This window comes from Budorcas taxicolor, chromosome 3 (genome assembly GCF_023091745.1).
Source record: "Budorcas taxicolor isolate Tak-1 chromosome 3, Takin1.1, whole genome shotgun sequence".
NCBI lineage: Eukaryota > Metazoa > Chordata > Mammalia > Artiodactyla > Bovidae > Budorcas > Budorcas taxicolor.
This window is the reverse complement of record NC_068912.1, coordinates 11,671,715-11,695,761: the sequence shown is the minus strand read 5'-3', so window position 1 is coordinate 11,695,761 and position 24,047 is coordinate 11,671,715. Positions and strand designations below refer to the sequence as shown.

The window sequence follows — 24,047 nt, the reverse complement described above, 5'->3', positions numbered from 1 at the left end:
CTTTCTGTTAAGAACTCTAAGAGTCTTCCTTAACTATGACCATTTTTGATAGATATGCTCAGAATCAATACACATAAATACCATTATTCTGAAGAATTGCTTTCAACAGAATTAGGGTTTGTTTTTTGTAGTGTGTTTTGTTGTCGTTTTGTTTTTAACTATTCTCTGAAAGGATAGTGGCCTTTTTCAAGGCCTGTTGAATTTCCCTTAGGAAGATACAATATCATTTGCAATAGCATCGTTAATTGTAGCACACTATGCCATGATAAACTTGTTTACTTTGCTGAAGATACTCCTCTACCACAAGCTCTAAATATAGACCACTACCTTTCAGTTTGAGCGCACATATACAGGATTAGTTCCAGTGGTTCCAGGGATTTTAGCATAATTGGGGATACCAATCATCTCTATATAGCAAAGAAAATCACAAAATCTTAACTCTTCCCTGTATCCATGGCCTTTGCAAGCTAATTTGGCAGCTCTTTCTAGTGCAGTGGTAAACCATCTGCTTGCCAGTGCAAGAGAGGCAAGAGATGCAGGTTTGATTCTGAGTCATGAATATCCCCTGGAGACAGGAATGGCTATCCACTCCAGGATTCTTGTCTGGATAATTCCATGGAGAGAGGAGTCTGGTGGGCTACAGTTCACAGGGTCACAAAGAGTTGGACATGACTGAGCATTCATACACTTACTCACTCTACCAAGAAGTGAAATTTCTTTCCCTCCTCTAAGTGCCCCTTTTGTTGACTATGAGGGCTACTCCATTTCTTCTAAGGGACTTTTGCCCACAGTAGTATATATGATGGTTATCTGAATTAAATTCTCCCATTCCCATCCATTTTAGTTCTCTGATTCTTAAAATGTCAATATTCACTCTTGCCATCTCCTGTTTGGCCACATCAAATTAAACTTGAATTATGGACCTAACATTCCAGGTTTGTATGCAAAATTGTTCTTTACAGTATCAGACTTAATTTTGACCACCAGACACATCCACAAATGGGCATCGTTTCCACTTTGGCTCAGCCTCTTCACTCTGGAGCTTTTTCTCAACTCTTCCCCAGTAGCATGTTGGACATCTACTGACCTGGGAAGCTCATCTTTTTGCCTTTTCATACTGTTCATGGGGTTCTCAAGGCAAGAGTGCCAAAGTGGTTTGTCATTCCCTTCTGCAGTGGATCAAATTTTGTCAGAATTCTCCACCACGACCCAGCCATCTTGGGTGCCCTGCACAGCATGGCTCATAGATTCATTGAGTTAAACAAGGCTGTGATCCATGTGATCATTTCAGTTAGTTTCCTGTGATTGTGGTTTCCATTCTGTCTGCCATCTTATAGATGAGAATAAGAGGATTGTACAGGCTTCCTGATGGGAGGGACTGGCTGTTGGGAAAACTGGGTCATGCTCTGGTGGACAGGGCCTGCTCAGTAAATACAATTTTCTGCTGATGGGTAGGTATGTACTCCCGCCCTGTATTTTGGCCTGGGGCTGCCCACTCCTGGAGTCTGCAGTCTCTGTGGTAGAGCTATAGTCTCTATAAGGGCTTCCCTGTTAGCTCAAATGGAAAAGTATCTGCCTACAATGTGGGAGACCTGGGTTCGATCCCTGGGTCAGGAAGATCTCCTGGAGAAGGGCATTGCAACCCACTCCAGTATTCTCGTCAGGAGAATCCCATGAACAGAGAAGTCTGACCAGCTACAGTCCATGAAATCATGGAGTCGGACATGACTAAGCAATTAACACTTTCACAGTCTCTATGGTAGGGCTAATGGCAACCTTCTCCTAGAGGACTTATGCCAACATGCCACATCTCTAAAGACTGCTGCTGCCAGTGCCCTGACCCTGCAGCGGGCCACTGTAGAGACCTATGCCTCTGGCGGAGACTCACAAACACTCACAGGCAAGTCTGGCTCAGTTTCTTGTGGGTTCACTGCTCCTCTCCCCTGGGTTCCTGGTGCACATAAGGTTTTGTTTGTGCCCTCCAAAAGTCTCTGTTTCCCCAGTCCTATAGAAGTTCTGTAATCAAATCCCACTGACCTTCAAAGTCAGATTTCCTGGGGATTCCCAGTCCCTTTAAGAGATCCCCAGGTTGGGAAGTCTGTTGTAGGGCCTAGAACCTTTGCAGCAGTGTAAGAACTTCTTTTGTATAATTGTTCTTCAGTTTCTAGGTGACCCACCCAGTGGCTTTATGGTAGGACTAATGGCAACCTTCTCCAAGAGGACTTATACCTCACAGGACTGCTGCTGCCAGAGCCTGTGTCGCCACAGCAGGCCACTGTTGACCCATGCCTCTGAAGGAGACCCTCAAACCCTCACAGGCAGATCTGGCTCAGTCTTTTGTGGGGGTCTCTTTTCCTCTTCCTGGGTCTCAAAGAATCAGATACTCCCGAGCAACTGAACAAGTCCCCCTTTTAAATTGATTTGGCTGTAGGATGCAACAGAAGAATTTATGTGCCAGTAATGAGATGAGTCTCTAGAAGCCCATGTACTCAGCCTCTATATTAACACCCCAGCTAGCCATTATATACACAATAGGGGCTAGCCTGCTGCAAGATGAAAGACATGGGAGAGAGTATAACTGTCTTAGCCAGACAGAGCATTGTCCTAGTTCAGTCGGTTCTAACCAAACAGTTGCTGACTCTTAATGCATGAGTGAACCAGGACTAGAAGAACCAGCTATTTGACTACAGCGAAAATTAACCCATAGATTAAGAGACAGAGAGATAGTTTATGTTTCAAGCTCTAATTCTGGGGGCAGTCTGTTTTGTAACAGAAAGGCATTACTGTGTTCCCATAATTCATCTTTTCCACCTCCACATTTGCTGCACTGCAACTTGCATTCATGGGCTTCCTAGCTGGCTCAGAAGTAAAGACTCACCTGCCAGTGCGGGAAACACAGGGGACAGGAGTTTGATCCCTGGGTCAGGAAGATCCCCTGGAGGAGAGAATGGCAACCCACTCCAGTATTCTTGCCTGGATAAACCCATGGACAGAGGAGTCTGGCAGGCTATAGCATATGGAGTTGCAGAGCTGACCATGACTAAGCGACGGCGCGTGCACACAATTTGCATTCATACAACAGCAGGGATGTTATTCTAAGAATCTAATAGCTTACTTCAATGTCTTCAGTGTCTTCAGCTGGAACAAATTCCAGTATCTCATAATATGCGCTGCAAGTTGGCATATTTTGCTACTAATCTTCATCTCATGGCTCTTACTGCGTTCCATTTGCACATGTGCATTTGGTTCCTTTAAAATGGTTTTCTCAGAAACCCAGCTATTTCTAACCTCAGGATATTTGCACAATTGTTTTATCTTATATATTTCCCTGGCTGATTCCTTCTCAGTATTCAACTATCAGTTTAAATGCTACTTCATCAAAAAAGCATTCTCTGTCACTACTTCTAAATAGATATATTAATTCTTTTGACATATTGCTAAATTGCTCTAGGAAAGATTATACTATTTTAACATCATGTCAGTACTGTCAGAGAGTGTATATTTATTTTCTTCATCATATTAAAATTGTCATCATTTTTAAAAGCAACATTTGTTTTTTTTAATAAAATATAATACTTTATTATAAATAAATTAGAAAACTATAAGCAAATACAAAGTTGAAAATAGAAACAGCTTATTAAATACTCATCCAGAGACAGCAAAAATTAAAGACCTAATTTCATCAATTTTTCACACTTATCACAATCCATTAGGAAGTGGTGAAATCAGTTCTAAAAATGATTTTAAATAAGTAGAATGGGGAAAGGAAGTAAAGAAAAGATAGAAGTACCATATGGATTAAGCATAAGTATTCTTTTGTAAAAATACTATTTTAGCTACAAATATGGATGTGAATATACATTTATGTAGATATATGTATCCTATATTATGTTTAAAATATATTGTGACTCACCCTTAAGTATTTTAATGATTCCACTTGCTCCTTATTACCTTATTTCTCTGTTTTCAGTAGTAGTAAAACTCCATGAAAGAATTATCTGTAATTGAAATTTCCAATTTTTCTTTGATTCTTTTCTATCCAACTACTCAAGTCAGGCTTTTACTTTCACCATTTCATGCATACTTCTCTTATTTATTTAACAATGATCTCCAAGTGTCTAAGTTCAAACTCAACCTTCAGTCTTTACCTTACTTGACTATTTTGCAGAATTTAACAATCACTTCTTTCTTGATGTATTCTGTTCACTTGACTTTCAGAATGCTTTATCTTTGTTCTTCTGTCTTATTGATCATGTCTTCTGAGTCAGGTTTTCACTAGCTTTTACTGCCACCTAGATTATTCATTATTTTCTCTCCTCATATTCCCATGAATCACAATTTTATCCAAATCTTTGTTCAAATGTAACCTTATATGAGGTCCAATTATGGCCACTTTATTTAAAACTATGATCTCCATTTCCACACCAAATCCTATTATCTTGCAATAGCTTTATGTTTCTGTTTCATAGAGACCAGATGATTTTATTCTATTTTGGATTTTTTTCTTATTTTTAATATTTTTTTGATAACTTCCCTCATCATAGTGCAAGTTGCATAATGGCAGGGAACTTTTTTAGTCTCATCACAAGCACCGAAAACAGTGCTTGGCATAATAGTCTTAGTAAACATTTGCTGTATGAATAACAAAATGGGTCATATTATTATTTCTTTAGTTGGTTAATATCTTTTAAACTCAACAAGGTTTTAGAAATGTTTGATAGAATCAAAACTTATTGTTTGTATTTTGCACTAAGGAATTTGTATATATTTAGTATTTTATGCAGTTGCATTATTTAAGATAATTTGACCAATTAGAATACTAAATCTACCTTGCAATTCTAATTTTAGATTTCTAATTGAGCAATTAATTCATACATTTAAATTTTTTTATTTATTTACTTTTGGCTATGCTGGGTCTTCATTGCAGTGTGGGCTTTCTCTAGTTGCAGAGCACAGGGTCTAGGCATGTGGGCTTCAATGCTTGTAGCATATGGGCTTGAGTTACAGTTCCTAGGCCCTAGAACATAGGCTTGATAGTGGTGGTGTACAGGCTTAGTTGCTCCACAGCATGTGGGATTCTCCCAGACCAGAGATCATATCTGTGTCTCCTGTATTAGCAGGCAGATTCTTTACCACTGAGCCCCCAGGGCAGCCTTTACTTTTTAAAAAAATTTATAGTTTATAAAAAGCACACATTAAATCAAGATTTTACACTTTATTATTTAAAATTAAAATCTTACTATATTTGTCACAGCATTAAAACACTTTAAAGTATTTAGGATAAGCCATATTTATAACTTACTTTTCAGTTTTGGAGAGTTTTTTATTATAAAGATTGTTTTTTAAAACTTGTGGAGTCTTTGTTTATTGAGTCAGAAAATCGAGGTACTTAAAAGCAAAATAGTATATATCATGTGCTGTGCTGTGCTTAGTCATGTCTGACTCTTTGTGACCGCATGGACTAAATAGCCCACCAGGCTTCTCTGTCCATGAAGATTCTCTAGGGAAGAGTATTAGAGTGGGTTGCCATGCCCTCCTCCAGGGGAGCTTCGCAACTCAGGGATTGAATCCAGGTGTCCTGCATTTCAGGTGGACTCTTTACTGCCTGAGCCACCAGGGAAGCCCAAGAATTCTGGAAGGGGTAACCTATCCATTCTCCAGGGAAACTCCCTGACCTGGGAGTCAAACTCCCTGACCCAGTGGTCTCCTGCTTGCAAGCGAATTTTTTACTAGCTGAATTACCAGAGAAACCCAGTGTATACCATATTTAAATGTAATTTTAAATGATTTAATTGTCAAGTTTATAAACCGGACCAAATATTTGTAAAACACCTTTAATAGTGAACAATAAAATCTGTTAAATCTATAAATGGAATACTAAGCTTTTAAGCCAGGAGTTCAAAGGTCAAAAGTCTAGATTTCTAAACAGTAACCTCAAATAAGTTCATTTTAATTTTACAACCAAGAAAAGTCTATATACTTTTCTCTACTCCCCCAAATTTTCTAATGGGTATCAAAAAACTCACATTAATATAGGAGATAATTTGCATTTACTGGAGTGAGAGGGGATATAGGATAGCACTGGTTCCCTGAGGCATGAGAGGAAACGGGGCCTGGAGCTGATCCTAAGTTGAGAGCTAGCACTGTCTTCCACCCTAACACTCCCAAGTGCATTTAAGAATTTATCTCCCTGATCAAAGCTGACTGAACTTTTTTTTGATGTTCCATACTACTGCTATTTCTATTTTTTGTCACCTCTCTTCTCTCACCTGTGGTTGTCTTCCTGCTATTTGTGATACCACTGAGATGATTGGTTTGCTTTCAACAGGAGCTGGAAAAAATTTTTTTCTAGAGACAATTTACCCTTAAAATCACTAGAGCACTTTCATAGGAGGAAAGCATGGACTCTTAGCCCAGAAGATAAAATGTGTGTGAATTCCAGTTAGAATGGCAATCATCAAAAAATCCACAAATAATAAATGCTGGAGAAGATGTGGAGAAAAAGGAACCATCCTGAACTGCTGGTGGGAATATAACTCGATACAGCCACTATGAAGACAGTGTGGAGATTACTCAGAAAACTGTGAGTGGAACTACCATATGAGCCAGCATATCCCACTACTTGGCATATACCTTGAAGAAACCAAAATTGAAAAAGGCACAAGTACACGAATGTTGATTGCAGCACTAGTTACAATAGTGAGAATGAGAAGCAACCTAGATGCCCAACATCAGATAAATGGATAAGGAAACAGTGGTACATATATTCAATGGAATATTACTCAGCCATTAAAAGGAGCACATTTTTTGAGTCAGTCCTCATGAGGTGAATGAACCTAGAGCCTATTATACAGAGTGAAGTAAGTCAGAAAGAGAAAAACAAATATTGTTATTAATGCATATATATAGAATCTAGAAAGATGGTACCAGTGAACCTAATTATAGGTCAATAATGGAGGCACAGACATAGAAACCAGACTTATGGACACAGGTTGGGGAGAGGAAAGAGAGGGCGGGGCGAATGGAGAGAGTAACATGGAAGCATATACGCTACCATGTGTGAAATAGATACCCAATGGGGCTCTATAACAACCAAGAGAGGTGGGAAGGTATGGAAGGGAGGTTGAAGAGGGAGAGGAAACATGTATATTTATGTCTGACTCATGTTGATCTAGACAGAGGTCAATGCAATATTGTGAAGCCGTTTTCCTTCAATTAAAATTAATAAGTTTGAGGTGGGGAAGGAAAAAAAATGTGTGTGTGTGTGTGTTTTTTTTTTCTTTATGCTGAGTGTAAGTTATAAGGCATAAAATAAGAAAGAAAGAAATATTCCAGAGCAGAAAAGCAATAAGAAGAGGGACACTGAGGTGTGAGACGGGCCCAGCATTTTAGTATAACATAACATAGAACATTATTTATATAGTGATAGTGATTTTTTTAGATTAGCACATTAGATATAATTATATATATTTACATAATTTATGGGAGTTTTTTGATCCAAAGCCTATATATTTTGTCTATTTAACCTTCAAGCTTTCAAGAGTACTTGGTAGAGAATTTTCTGAACAATATAAAACAGAACCCAAAAGAGTTAATAAAAACAGCAGGACACAAGCATCACAAGATCAAAGGCTATATGGACTGCACAATCATTGTTATCTATCATTAGACAACTTCCCTGGTGGCTCAGATGGTAAAGCGTCTGCCTACAATGTGGGAGACCTGGGTTCAGTCCCTGGGTTGGGAAGATTCCCTGGAGAAGGAAATGGTAAACCACTCCAGTATCCTTGCCTGGAAATCCCATGGACGGAGGAGCTTGGTGCAGGCTGCTGTCCATGGGGTCATAAAGAGTCAGGCACGACGGAGTGACTTCACTTTCACATAGAGGTATAAATGTCTCTTAGATGAATGTTAGGAAGCCAGGTTTCTCCTTCTGTCTTAAACTACTTCACTGCTGCACATCTTGTTAATCTTTTTTAAATAAAATAATAATAATAATGATATAAGAGTACTATGGATATAAAATGGAAGATTAGGTAAGGGAAAATTTTAGATTTGCAAGAAATAAATATGATTATTATTTAGTTCAGTATCCCCATTGATTTGGTGTTTTAAAGTGTACAAAGTACTCCATCGTAATCTATAAATATTATAAAAATTGGCAAATCACTGATAACTTCCTTTATTAGATTAAGCAATAGTTCTTACATTAGAAAAGTGGAAATCATACCCAAACTACTACATAAAAATGATCTAAATGTAAGACCAGAAACTATAAAACTCCTAGAGGAGAACATAGGCAAAACACTCTCCGACATAAATCACAGCAGGATCCTCTATGATCCACCTCCCAGAATTCTGAAAATAAAAGCAAAAATAAACAAATGGGATCTAATTAAAATTAAAAGCTTCTGCACAACAAAGGAAAATATAAGCAAGGTGAAAAGACAGCCTTCTGAATGGGAGAAAATAATAGCAAATGAAGCAACTGACAAACAACTAATCTCAAAAATATACAAGCAACTTATGCAACTCAATTCCAGAAAAATAAACAACCCAATCAAAAAATGGGCCAAAGAACTAAACAGACATTTCTCCAAAGAAGACATACGGATGGCTAACAGACACATGAAAAGATGCTCAACATCACTCATTATTAGAGAAATGCAAATCAAAACCACAATGAGGTACCACTTCACACCAGTCAGAATGTCTGTGATCCAAAAATCTGCAAGCAATAAATGCTGGAGTGGGTGTGGAGAAAAGGGAACCCTCCTACACTGTTGGTGGGAATGCAAACTAGTACAGCCACTATGGAAAACAGTGTGGAGATTCCTTAAAAAATTGCAAATAGAACTACCTTATGACCCAGCAATCCCACTGCTGGGCATACACACCAAGGAAACCAGAATTGAAAGAGACACATGTACCCCAATGTTCATCGCAGCACTGTTTATAATAGCCAGGACATGGAAAAAACCTAGATGTCCATCAGCAGATGAATGGATAAGAAAGTTGTGGTACATATACACAATGGAGTATTACTCAGCCATTAAAAAGAATTCATTTGAATCAGTTCTGATGAGATGGATGAAACTGGAGCCGATTATACAGAGTCAAGTAAGCCAGAAAGAAAAACACCAATACAGTATACTAACACATATATATGGAATTTAGAAAGATGGCAATGACGACCCTGTATGCAAGACAGCAAAAAAGACACAGATGTGTATAATGGACTTTTGGACTCAGAGGGAGAGGGAGAGGATGGGATGATTTGGGAGAATGGCATTCTAACATGTATACTATCATGTAAGAATTGAATTGCCAGTCTATGTCTGATGCAGGATACAGCATGCTTGGGGCTGGTGCATGGGGATGACCCAGAGAGATGTTATGGGGAGGGAGGTCAGAGGGGGGTTCATGTTTGGGAATGCATGTAAGAATTAAAGATTTTAAAATTAAAAATAAAAATAATAATAATAATAAATTATTCCCAGTAGTTTTAAAAACTGATTTGTTAGCATTTTATACTTATGAATAGAGATGCTTGAACAGATAGAGTGAATTCTCATTGGCTTCCAGAGACATTTTTAAAAAGATTTACTTATTTGTTTGCTTATTTGGGGGCTGTGGTAGGTCTTCGTTGCTGCACAGGCATTTCTCTAGTTGCAGGGGTGGGCCACTCTTGTAGCGTATGGGCTTCTCATTGTGGTGGCTTCTCTTGTTGCGGAGCACAGGTTCTAGGGCTTGCAGGCTCAGTAGCTGTGGCTCACAGGCTCTAGAGTACAGTCTCAGTAGTACACAGGCTTAGTTGCTCCATGGCATGTGGGATCTCCCTGGACCAGGGATTGAATCGGTGTCCCTCGCATTGCAAGGTGGATTCTTAACCATTGGACCACCAGTGAAGCCCCAAGAACAGAGGACTTTCTTGATGGCATCTTTCATGTCTTTGTTCCTCAGACTGTAGATTATCGGGTTGAAAAGTGGGGCAAGGACAGCAAACATTAGTGCAATGGCCTTGTCCAGTAGTGGTGGGAAAGTGACAGAGAAACGCAGGTACATGAGTGTCACACTGCCAAAAAACAGGAAGAAAATAGTAATGTGGGCTGCACAAGTGGAGAATGCCTTCTGACGGCTCTTACCCGAGGGAATCCTCAGGATCACAACAATGATTCTTAGATAGGAAAGGGTGATGATACAAACAGAAGTCAGGATGGAAATAGCATGAATTACATCTTCAATCAGAATCATAGATGTATCTGTACAGGCTAAGTGTAATACAGGTTCAAAGTCACAGAAGAGTTGATGGATTTGGTTGGGACCACAGAATGGAAGAGTAGAAATCCACACAATCTCAGGCAGTAGCATAAGGAAGCCAAAGATGCTAGAACCAGCAGAGAGTTGGATGCATAGTCGAGGGGTCATAATGGTTGCATAGCGGAGGGGGTGGCAGATGGCAACGTACCTATCAATGGCCATCACTGTGAGGACTAGGGCTTCTGTGACCCCAAGTGAGTGAAAAAAATACATTTGCAGGAGGCAGCCAATGAAAGAAATAGTCTTCTCTTTACTAACAAGGTTGGAGAGCATCTTGGGGATGGTCACTGTGGTGTACCAAATCTCCAGGAAGGAGAAGATGCTGATGAAATTGTACATGGGATTGTGGAGACGTGCATCCAGCTGGACAGCAAAGAAGATCATGAAATTTCCAACAATAATGAACACGTAAGTTAAGAACAAAGGAATGAAGAATAAGAGATTGCCCTTCTCAAACTGAGGGAAATCAGAGAAATAAAACTCAGTCACCATTGTCTGATTCTCCTGATCCATATTTTCAGGTGTTTCACTTGTTGGCTAGTGAAATCAAATATAAACAGTCAGTACTGTACCTAAGTTAAATAACCACTATAAACTTTCTTTTCAAGCAGCTCATCAGCCTTGAAATGAGGTTGATTAAACAAAATATTTATGTGCATTGCTTTGCAAATTATAAAGTGAGTATGTCTAACTTGCAAATACATTTTTAGTAATTATAACACATTGTATTATCAACTATTCTGAGAGCTAAGGAAACAGTTTTGCTTTTTGGACATTTAAATTGGTACAAACTCCTGAATGGCAATTTGGCAATCTTTTTTAAGAGTTTTGAGACTTTTTAGATAATTCATTTCACCATATAGCCCAAGAAAATAATGTTAAATATTAAAACAAATACATGGATATTCATTGGAATATTTATTATAATAGCAAATTAGAAATACCTTAAATAGGTAAACATTTTTATTTTTGATATTAAATATTGGAGACACAAAATGAGTTGTGACAAAATGATCCCCTTTGTGGATAAAAGTAAAAACTTTTTAAGTGGGTATCTTACAAATCAAGTGCAGGTACTGTCTTTTCTTGCTGGCTTCATAGTTAGAAAAATAGAGTAAAGAGAAGAAGTAAATATCATACTGAATTCAATTTACTTTAAAACACAACAGCTTAGACCCATGCAATATACCTTTGTGTGCAAATTAATCTAGGTTAGTTAATGGTCAATGGTAAAGAGCATTAGCTAATAGTTGAAATATACTAATCGAGAAATCACCCTCTAGGAGTGGTTTGATGACATGTCAAAAGTTTTGATTAGCAGTCTATAGCCAGAGGCAGATAGTTTCAAGTATCCAGAATGGCATCTTCACCATGTGTGCTTAGATGCTCAGTTGTCTGATTCTTTGTGACCTTTTGGATTGGAGCCCACCAGGCTACTCTAGGGGCTTCCCTGGTGATCAGATGGTAAAGAATCTGTCCACAATGCAGGAGACCCGTGTTCGATCCCTGGGTAGGGAAGATCCCCTGGAGAAGGGACCGACAACCCACTCTAATATTCTTGCCTGGAAAATTCCATGGACAGAGGAGCCTGGCGGGCTACAGTCCATGGGGCAGTGACTAACACTTAGACTTTCAGGCCACTCTGTCCATGGGATCTTTCAGGCAAGAATATTGCAATGGGTTGCCATTTTCCTTCTTCAAGGGATTTTCCTGACCCAGGGACCAAGCCTGCATCTCCTGTGTTGCCTTTATTGCAGGTGGATTAATGAACTGTTGAGCCTTCAGGAAAGTGGGCTCATTAATTAGCACAGGGCAGGTTTTCTCAACTTCAGCACTACTAACATTGTGTATCAGATAATTTTTTGCTAGGGATGAGGAAGAGAGAGGTTTTCCATGCATTGTAGGACATTTAGCATCAGTTCTAGCTTCTACTAGAAATCAATAGCCCAGACCCTTTCCTCAGTCATGATAAACAAAATGTCTCTAGAAATTGCTAAATATTTCTGCAGGGGAACAGTGGAAGTAAAATTGTCCCAGCTGAAAATCAGCAGTATAGGAACTTTAGGTTTCTTTCTTTAGTTAAAAACCAGGTGACCAAGATATGTGGCCTGGCTAGAAATAAACCTAAACCATTTCTTGAAGTAGCTTTAGAATAAGAGCTTGTCATGCTGCCTATACAGTGTGGAAGGGTGGAATAGACCCGTGATTCATTCATTTCTGCACTCCTCCCTTAGCAGAGGATCTATCACATGATTTCACCATGTTAGGTTTTCCTCCAGTGAGAATTTGGCTACATTTTATCTTTGATAGAGCCTTTCATTCGTTCTAATCAGAGGGACTAAAGAATAGAGTTGGAATTTCCTTGGGCTTCCAAAACCAGATTTAATATTGGTTTTCGTACCTGCTTGTTAGTAAATATTTGTGTGCCTGGCAAAATTCTGAGACTTGCCTTCAATGAACTAGCTGATAGTTTAGCTCTTGTACATGGGACATCTATAATTTTGTGATGTGACAAGAGTGATAAATAACACTATAATGTTAATCAGACTGCAATATATAAATGCATCAAATAAACACAAACACCTTAAATTTATACAGTGTTATATGTCAATTATATCTCAATTATTAAAAATTTAAATAAATAAACAAGTCAGCAGAGGTAAAGAGTCATAATTCTAGTGGCCCAGACAAACATGATCTCTCAAGGGCTAATGTCCCAGACAAAATTTAATAGATTATCTTATGACCATCTCTAGTCCTATAACACACATTATCCAAAATCCCTCATTCCTGAACTACTTACTATTTTCCCCCCTACCTCACAAGCCTACAAAATGTCAACAGATCTTCTACAAGTCTTAATTTAAAACCAACAGAAAAATAATCTGATTTTCTGGGCTTCTTCCCCTATGTAAGGCACTCACCCATATGTCAAAGTACAGAGCCCACCCTTCATCCCATACCTACCTCTTCCAGAAATTCAGAGGGCTCCCTCCTATTTCCCAAATGTCTTCATTTTTACTGTTCTGCAGTCCAGCAAATCAGAAGGTTCTAGCCACAATCACAAATCTACGTTCTCAGGGACTAGTTGGTAGGGTAGGGAATAGCTTTCTTCTGTAGGGCTCTCCCTCAGTGCCTAAAGGAAATCAACTCCATGTCCCATGTGGTTAATTAGGAATGCATTTGCTGCCAAGCTCCCTTTCAGGGAGTTGCCATACCTATGGGAAGTTAGGTCTTTGAGTCAGGCTAGAAATCAGATGGAAAGAGATACTTTGTTTCTTTTCTGAACAAAGTGTGAAAGAATTGTTTGTATAAAAAGTGTCTGCTGAGACACAGGAAGGTTAAGGAACAAGAGGAGCTAAGCTAAAAAAATGTGGTTCAAAGGAAGGATTATCTTCACTCTTCATTGAAGCAGTTTCAGAGCAGTTTGGTGATAGCACAGCACAACTCTGAAGTATATTCTAGAAAATTCTGTCAGCAGCTGTGCAGCACACCTCAGCAGAACTTCTTCAAAAGGATCTAGGGTATTAAAGGACCATTAGTAGTGGTAGTGGGAAGGAGGGGTTCACGTGCATGAGATTTCACTGACTTCAATGGTTCCAGAGGCAGATGGCTCCAAAAGCTGGGGTCAGGATTGAACACTCCTTAAATTATTTGACCCAGTTTCCTACCACTTGTTCTAGTTATTATCTCTTTGATCTTCAGTATCTTTAGTTTCTTTTTTACTACTGACTCTTCTCCCTCTCTTCCAAGCATGCCCGTTTTACTATTATATCATAGTATCTAAGAAACTATATATCTACTATAACTTAAAGAAAGTTATCTTTGATTACATTACCTGCTCTAGTTCTCCCATCTTTTCATTATCAAACGTCTCAAATATCATCCATATTAGTTGATTCATTTGTATTGATTTTATTCATTCATCTTCCACAGACTATGCAGAAGCCATATGGCTAAAATTATATTAACTCCTCATTTGCCAATGTTCCACTAACCACAAAATTTTATTGCCATTTTTTTCAGTTTTCATATTCCCTGACAAATATTCACTCAGCAAATATATCCAAGGTGGTTTTAAGACATTGGTGGGCTTCCCTGGTGGCTCAGAATCTGCTTTCAATGTGGGAGACCTGAATTTGATCCTTGGGTCTGGAGGATTCCCCTGGAGGAGGAAATTGCTCCCCATTCCAGTATTCTTGCCTGGAGAATCCATGGACAGAGGAGCATGGAGGGCTACAATTCATGGAGTCAGAGAGAGTTTGACATGATTGAGTGACTAACATTTCCAACACTTTAAGACATTGAGAATAAGGAATAATAATAAGACTAGATCATTTCCAAATCTCACCCGTTGATCATTTATTTGTTCTTGTACTTTTTTGCCTTGATTTTCATGACACAGCTGTGTCTTTGTTCTCTTAGTTCCCTGGATATTTTGGAACAAGACAGAAAGATAGACTTAGGTTCTAATTCTGACTTTGTCACCTTCTTAGCTACACGACTATGGGGATGATACATAAGTCATTAAAACTTTAGTTTCCTCAATTTAAAGTGGTTGATAATAATGAATAACTTATAAAAATACTGAAATGAGAAGAAATATATAATTGCCTTTGTGCATTTTTAGCACATACTTAACCCAGTAAATAAGAGTTATGTATTATATTCCTCCACCCACCAATTATAACCTTCCAGTCTCTCTTGCTATTTCTGACACTGTTTTCAACTATCTAATGCATCCTCATAGTTCAATTTTAATCTTTATTTGACACTTATATCTAAGTCCATAGACTTTTCATCTCTCCTGAATTCCACTTGTTCATCCTTAATGGCAATAAGAGATTTCTGTTTATAAGTTTGCCCACACACTCAGAATAACATATCTATAACTCATAATTTCCCCCCCTTTACTAGCTTTTGCTTTAGCTGTTACTGTATTTATCAATAATGGTGACTGACTAACTCAAACTTAAAATCTGTCTCTTTAATGCTCTTCTTTCCAACATGCCCTACATAGTCAGGTGTCAGACCTTATTGATTATTCATATTTATTCTTATCCCTTTTATCCTTTAGCTTCATTATTACTGTCTTATTTAGGCCTTTATTCCAGACCATTGCAGAAAAGAGTCTGATGCCTGAATAGTGATGAATAAATGCTAGTTAAATGAATTAATGACATTTCTCATTTCCATAATTTCTCTGTATTCTACATATTAAAGTGCAATTTTGTGCGTTAATGTCCACTCTAAAATTACCTAATAACTTCATGCTTCTTGCAAAATATACTTTAAAAATCCCAATGCTTGACATTCTAGATCTCCAAATCCACCTAACTTAATCCTCCAATGCTGTTTCTCCACTGATTCACTCTACAAGCCCTCTGTTTCAAATCAAATATATTTAATATCCTACAAACATAGTTCTTGTATTTTCATGGCTAGACCTTTGTTTATCTTCTTCATTAAGCATATGTTACTTGAGTTCTATATAAGTCCCTGGGCTGTGTACTAGAAAGTCAAATATGAATAGATAATTATAGATCACCATTAAATTTCTTAGAATCTGGACATACAACTAAATAATTTCAACAACATATGTATGTATGAGATGCTTTAGGAACACAAAAAAGACCCCCCAAAACAACCTGGGAACCAAGAAAGGCTTCCTGAAGAAGAGGGTAATGTACTGAAACTTGAAAAATTAATAAGAATTACAGAGGTGAAGTATGTGCCTATATTTAGGGTGGAAAGAAGGCAGGGTAGAAATTTTAGGAAGAGGGAAGAATAGGGAAAAAGCCCAAAGCATGACAGATCAAAATAGCATTGTGAGGGTATGGCTACAAACAGCTTGGTTGCTGGGACTTACAGTTCAAGGCAGGGAATAGAGTAGAAAATAGAAAAATGTAAAGTAAAAGTCCAGGAATGTCCTTATTTTCCCTGCCTTTCTTCTTAGTTAAACCAAGTCCTATTAAATGATGCTGCAAGCTAAGTGAAAGATCATTTTAGAGAATACATATGTGGGAATAATTAAAGTTATAATCAAAGGGAAAGGTTAATCTTTAGCTAATTTTGAGTTTTGAAGCTCAAGGTTCAATTTTGCCCTTGCATTTTTTGGCTATGTGAACTGGAGCAGGGCTTTAACTGCTCTGAATTATTCCATCTGTAAAATGGGAATAACTCTTGTCTTTGCTATCTCATACAAACAGCGTTTTATACTTAATTGTGGTAAACAATATGTAACATAAAATTTACCATGTTAATCATTTTAAGCTTACAAATTCTTTTTCTAAAGAATTAAATGAGGGGGAGGGAGGCTCAAAATGGAGATGATGCACACACACACACACACACACATACACACACATATGTCTGGCTCTAGGTGATTGATCATACCATTGTGGTTATCTGAGTCATTGAGATCATTTTTGTACAGTTCTTCTGTGTATTCTTACCACCTCTTCTTAATATCATGTGCTTTTATTAAGTCCATACTATTCTGTCCTTTATTGTGCCCATTGTGCATGAAATGTTCTCTTGGTATCTCTGATTTTTTTAAGAGATCTCTAATCTTTCCCATTCTATTGTTTTCCTCTATTGCTTTGCATTGATCAGTTAGGAAGGCTTTCTTATCTCTCCTTGCTATTCTTGGAACTCTGCTTTCAAATGGGTATATCTTTCCTTTTCTTCTTTGCCTTTCACTTCTCTTCTTTCCTCAGCTATTTGTAAGGCCTCCTCAAACAACCATTTTGCCTTTTTGCATTTCTTCTTCTTGGGGACAGTTTTGGTCACTGCTTCCTGTACAATGCTAGGAACCTCTGTCCATAGTTCTTCAAGCACTCTATCAATTCTAATCCCTTGAGTCTATTTGTCATTTCCATTGTATAATCATAAGGGATTTGATTTAGGTCATACCTGAATGGCCTAGTGGTTTTCCCTACTTTCTTCAATTTAAGTCTGAATTTGATAATAAGGAGTTCATGATATGAGCCACACTCAAATATATAAAATTGTGACACATTCACATAGTTTTATGGCAGAAACCAGCACCTTATAATTATCCTCCAATTAAACAAAAAAATTTTAAATAAGAATTGAGTGAATGTGTATTTAAAACTTCAAAAATATATTATTATCATCATCTCAGCTGAAGTGGAAAACATAGTGAAAAATGAGTGAAAGGCTGAGAAGAAAACAGTGTTTGCTGGTGGTCTGTTTCAGAGAGGTGTGATCTTGCGAGAATTCTATTCTGACACCCATTGTCATTCTGAGCCCCAGTGCCTAGATCTATACTCCCTTATGAGAGATAAGATTATTTAGCCACAGGAAAGTTTTGAGACCTGACCCCCTCAGGAATGTCTAGTTACCATGTGACATGTTTCCTCTAATAGGTCCCTTAGAGTGGAGAATGAGATGCACCACTTTTTAAAGATCCTGTGTTATCTAAAGAGAAACTCCCAGGCAAGATAATCTTTCCATTCTAGATACTCCAGAAAGAGAGTGCAGAAACATCTATAGTCTCACTGACAAACTAGCAGGAGGGGCAGGTTGCCGCAGAGATTCTGAGAAACATTCTTGTGGTCTCAGACAAGGTATGTGATAAGCCAGTTGAGCATGCTAACCTGCGTTTGGTACCCAAATTAACCTGTTGTTTCAAGTTAAATTTTCTTTTCAGGGTAAAATTTTCTTAGAACATGAAGCAAAACTTCATATGTTTAGAACTGTATTATATAAGTAAATAAATTAGAATAAGTAAAGAAATTAGAAAGGATATTAGGAAGAATATTGCTCATCTAACAGATGAAGATATTAATGATATCTAAGGTCTTTCCAACACTAAAATTTTAAAGTCAAAAGAATTGTGGCTTCCTGAGGACTTAAAGAGAATTTTACTTCTTTATTTCCAGGACTGCAATCTAATTCAAGTTTCTTTTTACTCTACAGTGAAAATCTGTAGGCTGAACTCCTTGGGCATTGCTGATTATCTGTCATGCCAGAATTTTCTTAAATGCACTTTATGTGTCTCAGGAGCAAAAATTAATGTTTTATTCAACTTTATATAGCCCTTGAACCTTCAGCGAGCTTCCCAGGTGGCACTTGTGGTAAAGAACCTGCCTGCCAATGCAAGAGATGTAAGAGACACAGGTTCTATCTCTAGGTTGGGAAGATCCCTGGAGGAGGGCATGGCAACCCACTCTGGTATTTGTGCCTGGAAAATCCCATGGACAGAGGAGCCTGGCAGGATACAGTCCATTAGGTTGCAAAGACTCAGACATGGCTTAGCACACACTTATGCAAAAACCTTCAGCAGTGATTGGCACCTAGCAGAGGATCAATAAATATATGAATGTAATTGAACTGATGTACAGATGATAGATAACAATGTAAATTTGCTAGTGAGAAAAGCCTCACTCAAAGTAAGAAATAGTCCCTCTAGATGCCTTTAATAAGCCACTTAGCTCTGAAATTCCACTTTTCATAGCCCCATGGTCTCTTGCTTTATCCATCTGTGTTCTCTATAATGACTACTCAGGATGGCCATTCTCTGGCATTTTAGGCTGAGAAAAGATAATACATAGGAGACAGAAATGTGGCTGCTTCCAACAGAGAAAACCCAGATCTCTCACATCTTTCTCAGTGCATGCCCTCTGCCCTTCTGCTTCACTGGTGCCTGCTCCCTTCCAAAACCTGGCTCTCCTATCTTTCTTCCTCAAGGCTTGAGACATAAAGTAAGAGGCATCTTCTAAAACTAATTTTCCTAGTCTTCAATGCATTTATTTTAACCTCTCTTTGACCTGAGAGGGGGAAAAACACATTACCTCTCTCATCTCATACCTAGGACAGTCGTAAACACATAGTGGTACTCAGAGAAGAAAACAGAATGAATGATGAATCCTGATCTAAATTTTGCAGTGTGGTACAAATAATAATAATGACTAAAGACCTAAAGACCAATATTCCAATTATTGCTTTGGATCCATGTGAATTTGGGAAATTACTTTTCCCCTCTAGTTCTCAATTTCTCTACCTATAAAACAATGATAATAATCTCCCTAGCATGCATGCGTGCCTGCTCAATTGCTTCAGCCATGTCTGACTCTTTGCGACCTGATGGCCTATAGCCTATGAGGCTCCTCTGTCCATGGGATTTCCCAGGCAAGAATATTGGAGTGGATTGCCATTTCCTCCTCCAGGGGATCTTCCAGAATCAGGACTCAAACCCAGATCTCCTGCATTGCTTGCATATTATTTACTGTCTGATGTGGGTCTCCCGCATTGCAGCAGATTCTTTACCATCTGAGCCACCAGGGGAAAATGCAAAAAAAGATGTGTTAAATATCATGAAAGAAGAAAATATAAAGTATTCTTAAGAGAGGGTGTTTACTTCTGGCAGTGAGAATCAGTGAGACTTTTATGATAATAGGAGCATTTACTGGATATTGGCAATTGGATTCCAATAGGAAGAGACCAAGAAAATGGAAGAAAATAATGATATAAAAATAAAATGCAGAAAATTGGTCCTATATGGCAGAGCTGATGAGCATATAGAAAAATATTTGGCTTAAAACTTTGACTAGTAGACGTGAAAGACAAATACATGACACTGCTTATATGTGGAATCCAAAAAATGGTACAAATAAACTGATTTACAAAGCAGAAATAGAGAAGCAGATATAGATGACAAATTTGTAGTTACCAGGGGAAAAGGGGGCCAGGAGGGATAAAATGAGAGATGGGAATTGACATAGACACAGTACTATTGTGTTATTCAAAAATATATCAAACAGACAGGTCAGGGGCAGAGACTGAGAGGAACTACCTGACGTCCAAGGTAAGGAGCAGTGGCTGTGCTTTGCTGGAGCAGCTGTGAAGAGATACCCCCTGTCCAAGGTAAGAGAAACCCAAGTAAGATGGTAGGCTCTGAGAGAGAGAATCAGAGGGTGGACAGACTGAAACCACAACACAGACAACTGGCCAACCTGATCACATGGACTGCAGCTTGTCTAACTCAAAGAAACTAAGCCATGCCATGTGGGGCCACACAAGACGGGCAGGTCATGGTGGAGAGGTCTGACAGAACGTGGTCCACTGGAGAAGGGAATGGCAAACCATTTCAGTATTCTTGCCTTAAGAACCCCATGAACAGTATGAAAAGGCAAAAAAAATAGGACACTGAAAGATGAACTCCCCAGGTCGGTAGGTGCCCAATATGCTACTGGAGATAAGTGGAGAAATAACTCCAGAAAGAATGAAGGGATGGAGCCAAAGCAAAAACAACACCCAGTTGTAGATGTCACTGGTGATAGAGGCAAGGTCCAATGAATAAAGAGCAATATTGCATAGGAACCTGGAATGTTAGGTCCATGAATCAAGGCAAATTGGAAGTGGTCAAACAGGAGATGGCAAGAGTGAACATCAACATTCTAGAAATCAGTGAACTAAGATGGACTGGAATGGGTGAATTTAACTCAGATGACCATTATATCTACTACTGTGGGCAGGAATTCCTTAGAAGAAATGGAGTAGTGCAGTACTTGGGTGCAATATCAAAAACAACAGAATGATCTCTGTTCATTTCTGAGGCAAACAATTCAATATCACAGTAATCCAAGTCTATGCCCCAACCAGGAAAACTGAAGATGCTGAAGCTGAATGGTTATGAAGACCTACAAGATCTTTTAGAACTAACACCCAAAAAAAGATGTCCTTTTCATTACAGGGGACTGGAATGCAAAGGTAGCAAGTCAAGAAATACCTTGAGTAACAGGTAAATTTGGCCTTGGAAAGCAGAATGAAACAGGGAAAAGGCTGATAGAGTTTTGCCAAGAGAACAAACTGGTCATAGCAAACACCCTCTTCCAACAACACAAGAAAAGACTCTACACATGGACATCACCAGATGGTCAACACCAAAATCAAATTGATTATATTCTTTGCCGCCAAAGATGGAGAAGCTCTATAAAGTCAGCAAAAACAAGACCGGGCATGGACTGTGGCTCAGATCGTGAACTCCTTATTGCCAAATTCAGACATAAATTGAAGAAAGTGGGGGAAACCACTAGACAATTCAGGTATGACATAAATCAAATCCCTTATGATTATACAGTGGAAGTGAGATATAGATTTAAGGGACTAGATCTGATAAACAGACTTCCTGATTAAATATGGATGAAAGTTTGTGACATTGTACAGAAGACAGGGATCAAGACTAATCCCATGAAAAAGAAATGTGAAAAAGCAAAATGGTTGTCTGAGGAAGCCTTACAAATACCTTAAAAAGAAGAGAAGTGAAAAGCAAAGGAGAAAAGGAAAGATATAACCATTTGAATGCAGAGTTCCATGAATAGAAGGGAGAGATAAGAAAGCCTTCCTCAGTGATCAGTGCAAAGAAATAGAGGAAAACAATAGAATATGAAAAACTAGAGATCTCTTAAAGAAAATTAGAGATACCAAGAGAATATGGAAAGAGATCATGGAAAGATGGGCTTGATAAAGGACAGAAATGGTATGGACCTAACAGAAGCAGAAGATATTTAGAAGAGGTGGCAAGAATACACAGAAGAACTGTACGAAAAAGATCTTCACGACCAAGATAATCACGATGGTGTGATCACTCACCTGGAGCCAGACATCCTGGGATGTGAAGTCAGGGTGGCCTTAGGAAGCATCACTACAAACAAAGCTAATGGAGGTGATGGAATTCCAGTTGAGCTATTTCAAATCCTAAAAGATGATACTGTGAAAGTGCTACATCAAAGAAAGGCAGTGCCAAAGAATGCTCAAACTACTGCACAATTGCATTCATCTCACATGCTAGTAAAGTAATGCTCAAAATTCTCCAAGCTAGGCTTCAGCAATACGTGAACTGTGAACTTCCAGATGTTGAAGCTGGTTTTAGAAAAGTCAAAGGAACCAGTGATCAAATTTCCAACATCCGCTGGATCATCGAAAAAGCAAGAGAGTTCCAGAAAAACATCTTTCTTCTTTGATGACTATGCCAAAGCTGTGGATCATAATAAACTGTGGAAAATTCTGAAAGAGATGGGAATACCAGACCACCTGACCTGCCTCTTGAAGAAGAAAAGTCGCTCAGTCGTGTCCTACTCTTTGCGACCCCATCAACTGTAGCCTACCAGGCTCCTCCCTCCATGGGATTCTCCAGGCAAGAGTACTGGAATGGATTGCCATTTCCTTCTCCAGGGGATCGTCCTGACCCAGGGATCGAACCCTGGTCTCCTGCATTCCAGGCAGACACTTTAACCTCTGAGCCACCAGGGAAGTCCCGACCTGCCTCTTGAGAAACCTATATACGGGTCAGGAAGCCACAGGTAGAACTGGACATGGAACAACAGACTGGTTCCAAATAGGAAAAGGAGTACATCAAGGCTGTGTATTGTCACCCTGCTTATTTAACTTATATGCAGAGTACATCATGAGAAATGCTGGGCTGGAAGAAGCACAAGCTGGAATCAAGATTGCCAGGAGAAATCTCAATAACCTCAGATATGCAGATGATACCAACCTTATGGCAGAAAGCAAAGAACTAAAGAGCCTCTTGTTGAAAGTGAAAGAGGAGAGTGAAAAAGTTGGCTAGAGCTCAACATTCAGAAAACTAAGATCATGGTATCCGGTGCCAACACTTCATGGCAAATAGTTGGGGAAACAGTGGAAACAGTGGCTGCCTGTATTTTGTTGGGCTCCAAAATCACTGCAGATGGTGATTGCAGCCATGGAATTAAAAGATGCTTACTCCTTGGAAGGAAAGTTATGACCAACCTAGACAGCATATTAAAAAGCGCATTACTTTGTCAACAAAGGTCCATCTAGTCAAGGCTCTGGATTTCCCTGTAGTCATGTATGGATGAAAGAGCTGGACTATAAAGGAAGCTGATCGCCGAAGAATTGATGCTTTTGAACTGCGGTGTTGGAGAAGATTCTTGAGAGTCCCCTGGACTGCAAGGAGATCCAACCAGTCCATCCTAAAGGAGATCAGTCCTGGGTGTTCATTGAAAGGACTGATGTTGAAGCTGAAGCGCCAATATTTTGGCCACCTGATGCAAAGGGCTAACTCATTTGAAAAGACCCTGATGTTGGGAAAGATTGAAAGCAGGTGGAGAAGGGGACCACAGAGGATGAAATTGTTGGATGACATCACCAACTCAATGGACATAAGTTTGGGCAAATTCCGGGAGTTGGTGGTGGACAGGGAGGCCTGGGGTGCTGCAGTTCATGGGGTCGCAAAGAGTCGGACAAGACTGAGCGACTGAACTGAACTGAACTGTATAAAGACCTGCTGTATAACACAGGGAATTCTACATAGTACTCTCCAGTGACCTAGATGGGAAAAGAATCTGAAAAGTAATGGATCTATGTATATGTATAACTGATTCACATTACTGTACACCTGAAACTGAGCAACATCATGAAGTAACTACACCTCAATAATTTTTAAAATTAATAAATCAATTGAAATCCATAAAAGATAAGAAAAAGAAAAATGTTGATTGGAACCTGTTGAGAAAAGACAATAAATATAAGGCTATGATCTTTGGGTTTATCCTTTAATGTTTTTGAAAAGACAAGGGACAGTAAGACCATTCATAGAAATATTCATCTGTAGAATGATTTCATGGAGGTAAGATGAGTAAAAAGATGTTAAAATAGTTAATAAATAAGTATACTGCTATACTTAAGTTTAATTAGCTTTTCAAGAAATTTAGTTGCCC

At 38.7% G+C, this 24,047-nt stretch overlaps 1 protein-coding gene across 1 annotated transcript; it reads right to left on the bottom strand.

Annotated features, from left to right (window-relative positions):
- Positions 1–5,788: 5,788 nt before the first annotated feature.
- LOC128044857 (olfactory receptor 6K3-like) lies at positions 5,789–10,833 on the bottom strand. The gene is made up of 2 exons (XM_052637281.1): positions 9,903–10,833; positions 5,789–5,832 (listed from the first exon to the last, which is right to left on the bottom strand). The coding sequence occupies exons 1-2, from the start codon at positions 10,831–10,833 to the stop codon at positions 5,789–5,791; spliced, it is 975 nt and encodes a 324-aa protein (XP_052493241.1).
- Positions 10,834–24,047: the final 13,214 nt, after the last annotated feature.

Coding starts and splice junctions, on each gene's coding strand:
- LOC128044857 (XM_052637281.1), bottom strand. CDS start 10,833: ATGGATCAGGAGAATCAGACAATGGTGACTGAGTTTTATTTCTCTGAT. Junction 5,833..9,902: donor CTGTTCTTGGGGCTTCACTG/GTGGTCCAATGG, acceptor TCACTATTAAAG/GTGTTTTACAAATATTTGGT.